Below are 5362 nucleotides of genomic sequence, written 5' to 3' on the forward strand. Positions count from 1 at the left end.
ATCGCTGCTGTGCGTATCCGTGTTGTCGCTGAGCATTGCTCCTCCGTACCCACCTCCATCATCGAGCCCTTGCATGTGTGCCATTACTAAGCCATTTCTTCATGCTTCCCTTTCTTCATGCTTGTCCTCTACACACTGGATCTAGGAAAGGAGGGGGAAAACGACGATGCCTGCAAAGAGCAAGAGGACGACAAACGTGGTAACCACTCTCGTGCCCGCTCGCTATTGCCAAGCCCTGCGCTGAGCCTCTCTGTCCACACTCCCTCCGTCGTCATGTCCTTCGTGCGCTAGATTTAGGAGAGGGTGAGGATGTTGATGACACATGTGAAAGGAAGAGGGGGAGGACAAATATGGAGTCACTGCATCACAAGTCTGTTGGCTGACCTCATCCACGCCCCATTCGCCCACCCACCATCACCACACCCCTCTGAAACTAGATCTAGGAGAGGAGGATGAGCTACTCCACGCACCCACCACTAGGCGAGCTCCTTCGGACGTGCACCAGCCGCTGGGTGAGTGACAGTGGATACAAACGACGTACATCCCACCCCATATTCATCCCTTCTACCAAACAAAAAATAAGTTACATCCTATCATTCAAACAAACAATCAATTAGAATCATCACATCTAAAATAACATGGATGGGTCTAGCCCATTCCACCCTGTCCTCAAATCATACACACTCTACAGGAGCCTGATTTTGTGGCTTTCAATTGTGTTGTTTGACCGGTAAACTATGAAATAAGAACAAAAAAATGCCAACGCAAGAAACAGCAAATGACAGTACTAACACGCTTTGCATCAATCCGAGTCTTTTGGAAAACCTCAGGCAATACGAGCACACAACACAGTGACTGAGCCACCAAATAATAAGGTAGACATTGGAGAATACTTCATTGGTCGCTTTCCTCAAATCCTCCGTGCCTAGAGATGGCAATGGCCCTTGTCACCTTAGACTTGATGGGTTTTAACTATGTTAATAATAGTTATATATGGTTTAATTATTGTACATGTGAATTTACCGATGGACAAAATTCCTTTCCGTTAGATAGATGTTTATGCATTTGTTATTAGCCACACATATCCACTAACCCATGGGTAAAAGAACCTGTATGCAGGCCCTATGTTCTTTTTTGGCTATATAAAATTATTATTTACTACCTCCATTCAAAGAAACTTAACCTAGGAGGGAATGAGACCCCTCTAGTATAATGAATCTACATGTGTCCAAATTTATTGTATTAGGAGGGATCACATCCTCTCTTAGATTGATTCTTTTTTTGATGGAGTAACTTCTTGATTTTGTATCATGGTTGTATGTTTGTTTACTTTTTTTTGAATGAATGTTAATGTTAAAACCATTGTTATATAACATGAGTTTGATAGTTGTTATAATTGTCTTATTGTTGAATAAACTTATAAGTGCACTAAGTTAGTGCCATGGATACAGGAGTTGGACTTGGAGTGAGAATTTTGAATTATCATGGAGGTGAGTATGAGATATCAAAAACCTGCATGTGTAAGTACGCATTGCCATCGACCAAACCTATCTACGCTCATCCACTCTTGCCCATCGATAATAGAAGCACCCACCTGCCAATCCAGGCAGGCAGGCAGGCAGGCAGGGCCAGGCACAGCAGATAGCGAGCTGTTTGCACCTACCAACTGCTAAACCACTTGGAGAAAGGTCAGAGGACAAAAGACGAGACGCACAACAAGAAGCTAGCTCAACTTGGGGATTTGGTTGGGTTAGATATTGCCTCGGATTGACACAGAACACAGAGATCAGAGAAGCGTTCAAGTCAACAATGGATGAAGCAACAGAAGAAGTGCTCACGCAATCATGCTCCAGCTTCCAACGACGGAAGCCAGTGTTTTGGTCAACCAGAAATTGGATGCGGCCATCAAAGAAAGTAACAGAACACCAACGAGAGAGAGAGAGAGAGAGAGAGAATAAAAGCATGTGTGAATTATCTGCAGAGTTTGTAAGGCCAGTTCTACAGCATATAAATCTGAAATCTCAGTACTTAATTTGCAATCTACAACAGTTCTGAGTTTATGTATCAATCAGGGAAGTAATATGAATGACAGTGACCTGTGGTGGCTAGCACATACATTAATATGTATGCCACGACCAGGCATACAGAATACTGCAGCTTGTAGGGTCGTTCAATGTCAGGTGCAGAATGATGAACCCATCCATAGCCACTCTTCCCAACCAATCATCCAGCTAAGTTAGCCAATCATATCAGATGCAACTGTCACGGCCTGCTGATCTCGGAGGTGGAGAACATGGCAGTGACAAGCACGCACATCAGATTGAAGATAGTAGATCATCAAAATCTACCCACTTTCTCTTCTGCAGTACCCTGGGAGAAGGTATCTGAACCTGTCAACATTCTGTAGCAGGTAGCTTGGAAGATGAACGGCAGAATATGTACTCGGAATTGGCCCCAACTTGGCAATGATCTCTTGGAACGTGTACTCTTCAGGAAGCATGTCAAAAAGATCTGCCCCTCTGCATATAACATCTTGAATCCTTTCAGGGTTCAGGAAGTACTTAAATCTAATCCGATCAACATGGCTGTATGCTTGCATTTTGAAGGCAAAATCACTTATGTAGCGAAAACAAAAACTGCAGTGCCAGCCTGAATCAGCAAGAAGCTCCTCTGTCTGCCGGAAGTGTGCATATCTCGTCTTTCCAGATTTGTACCTATGTATCGATGCCCTCCAACTCTTGTCATCCAGGAAAAATTCAAATGAATAAAGGTAATTCCTAAGCTGAAGGTGAAGGATCTCAGGAATATCGTCACACCATCGGAGGAGATCAATTGTGTGGCCACTTGGGATTTCATCGACATCCGACATGATCAATAGGTCATCATCTTCTATTTTTGCAATCTTAATAAGTTGGTCCAGGGCAACCCTCTGGTATGACTCTTCAACAAATGGGTTTTCTCCTTTCACGAACCTTCCCCCAATCATACCATATGTCAGCCGTGATTCAGCAAATCCAAATCGATGACGGTTATCCTTGAAGTGGAGGGGTTTTTTCAAGCCAGTGAATGTTGAGTTTGACTCAAGCAGCACAAACTCTGAGACATAAGGGCTTAGTTCATTCCAACGTATCTCAAGAATATCGAGCTCATTGCTGAATAGTACAGCATCAAAGACACGACGTGGGGTCTCCCGGACTTTCCACCCGTGTAACTTGCAGAGTTTCTCCATGGTGACATTCTCATGGTAGTAATGAGGGATAGTTTTGAAGGGCTTAGGAGGAGACTCCCATATGGGTCTGAGGAAGTATGTGACCTTCTGACCATGAGCATATATCATTAAAATCAGAATCGGCACTCCTATTAACAGGACCAATAGTGCCCTGAAATCAAATCCCCGGAGTGCACATTTCAGCCTTGACATGGTCAGAACTGCCTTTGATGCAGGCTGCAAATGAAACCATGAAGCAAATAAGATATCAACTGGAAAGTAGTGGACATAAAAAAAGAAGTTATGACAGAAATAAGAGCATCAGCCATCTGCATGCCAACTGCTCCTCCACAAGAATTATTTAAAAATTCCAGTATGTGCATATTTAGCACTATCTATTCCTACCGCAGGAGCAAAGTGGCCAAAAAGGCCATAATAAAAGCCTGCTTGCCGAAAAGATATAACCTCACAAGGCATTCGCTAAACATTATATTACCAAAATGTAGGTCTTGTTACAGTCAGCAAAGGCAGCATCTGAAGTAGTTCATCAGTAATTCAGAATCCCACTACAACAGCATAAAACTAGCAAAGGACAAATGAAAGACCTAATGTCATATCTAAAACCTAAAAGGCACAGATGCAAAAAGCCAAAGGCAATTTCACTCAGGAAGATCGGCCAAGCTATGTAAAACAGAAAGAAGAACCTGGAACAATAGGAAATATTAATGACCTGCCATAACAAATTAAACTAGCTTGATTAATGATTAACCAAGAACACTCGCGAGCCATCACCGGCTCACCGCTGCCGATAAAATACCTAACCTAAAGTAGGCAGCTTTTATGGGTAAGTAGGTAACCCAAAAGGGATAGGCATCCCGAATTAAATTTCGCAAGCTCGCAAGAGCCCCAAGCTTTCGCCGCACGAAGCCATGATCGAAGCAAGAAAGGGGGGGGGGGGGGGAGAAGCCCCAACCTCATCGAAAGAAATATTCCACAGTTCGAAAATGCCAGCACGAAAGTACGAAGCACGCAGTTCGGCCACGTCGCGAGATTCTACCACCAAAAGGTCGTTACTCGTTAAGAATCCGAACTCCTCAGCGCCATCACCTACCTAATCCCCGCACCAGGGCTGCAGGGCAGATCGAGAGCTGCAGATAAGCATGGAAAGAGCAAACCGCCCCCAAATCCGAGCAACAAAATCATCGCATCCACAAAACGGAGCTTCGCAAGCAGGAAGCAGCAGCACACGGCTTCCCTAGCACATCTCCCACCGCCGCAGGGCCAAATCGGGCACCGGGCGGAGAAGGCAAACCATCCGCCGCAGACCGAACGCACCGCGCCGGCGTGCGTCTAGCGGGAGGGGGGATCGACGAACCAGCGCCCGAGGCACGCGGAGCATGTCTGGAACGACGGGGCCAGGGGAAGAAGGGGGGGGGGGGGGGGGGCGTGGGGGTAAATGGCTCACCTCGCCGCACACGCCGTCGCAGATGCCGTCGGTCTTCTTGTGGCCGTAGGGCCCTGGCTCCGGCATGGCAGCGCGGCCGCACCAGCAGAATCCCCCCCACCACCGGTCACCACCAGAGCAAACGAATCCCGAGCACTCGAATCTCCAAAGGTAGGGGTAGGGGGGGACCAGCCACGCGCCAGGCGGGGGTACGCCCAATGGCGGACCGGGCCCGGGTGAAGCCTCCGGCGATCGCCGGCGGCGGTGGTTGGCGCCGGCCCTTTTTCCGATCCGGCCCTCGGGAGGCCGGCGGTTTTTCGGCGCTGCCCGTGCCCGTCGCGGTGGCGCCGGGTCGGGGGGGAGTTGCGAAATAGGGAGGAGCGGAGGGGGTCGTGGGCGCAAAAGCGTCGGGGCGCGTTTGGAACCGCCTAATTATAGCCGTTCGGGTGGGTGCCCGTGGCTGGCTGCCTCATATATTATCCATCGCCCACACGGCGTGGGTGCGGTGCGGGCGCGAGCCTGGGGCGGTTTTGTCCTCACGCACGCTTGGCTATTGCAGCGGCGCAAATTTAGGCCTCGGTATATCCCCGTTTCATTTTCTTTTATGCACAGTCTTTAATAGTTTTAATGTATAGTTTTATAGACATAGTCATCAAGATTATAAACTAGCTAACTGAGTAAGATGCGTTTTATAAGGATAAAATAAAAAT

At 47.3% G+C, this 5362-nt stretch overlaps 1 protein-coding gene across 1 annotated transcript; it reads right to left on the reverse strand.

Moving 5' to 3' along the window:
• Nucleotides 1–1952: 1952 nt before the first annotated feature.
• LOC102700049 (beta-1,4-mannosyl-glycoprotein 4-beta-N-acetylglucosaminyltransferase-like) lies at nt 1953–5077 on the reverse strand. The gene is made up of 2 exons (XM_040523597.1): nt 4674–5077; nt 1953–3445 (listed from the first exon to the last, which is right to left on the reverse strand). The coding sequence occupies exons 1-2, from the start codon at nt 4737–4739 to the stop codon at nt 2345–2347; spliced, it is 1167 nt and encodes a 388-aa protein (XP_040379531.1). The 5' UTR covers nt 4740–5077; the 3' UTR covers nt 1953–2344.
• Between the last annotated feature and the right edge of the window lie 285 nt (nt 5078–5362).

The sequence above is a fragment of the Oryza brachyantha genome, chromosome 4, assembly GCF_000231095.2.
Source record: "Oryza brachyantha chromosome 4, ObraRS2, whole genome shotgun sequence".
NCBI lineage: Eukaryota > Viridiplantae > Streptophyta > Magnoliopsida > Poales > Poaceae > Oryza > Oryza brachyantha.

What these genes read in the sequence shown, in the direction of transcription:
- LOC102700049 (XM_040523597.1), bottom strand. Translation starts at nt 4,739, where the DNA reads ATGCCGGAGCCAGGGCCCTACGGCCACAAGAAGACCGACGGCATCTGC. An exon ending in GCGACGGCGTGTGCGGCGAG is followed by an intron (nt 3,446 to 4,673) that starts GTGAGCCATTTA and finishes TTTCATTTGCAG; the next exon opens with CCTGCATCAAAGGCAGTTCT.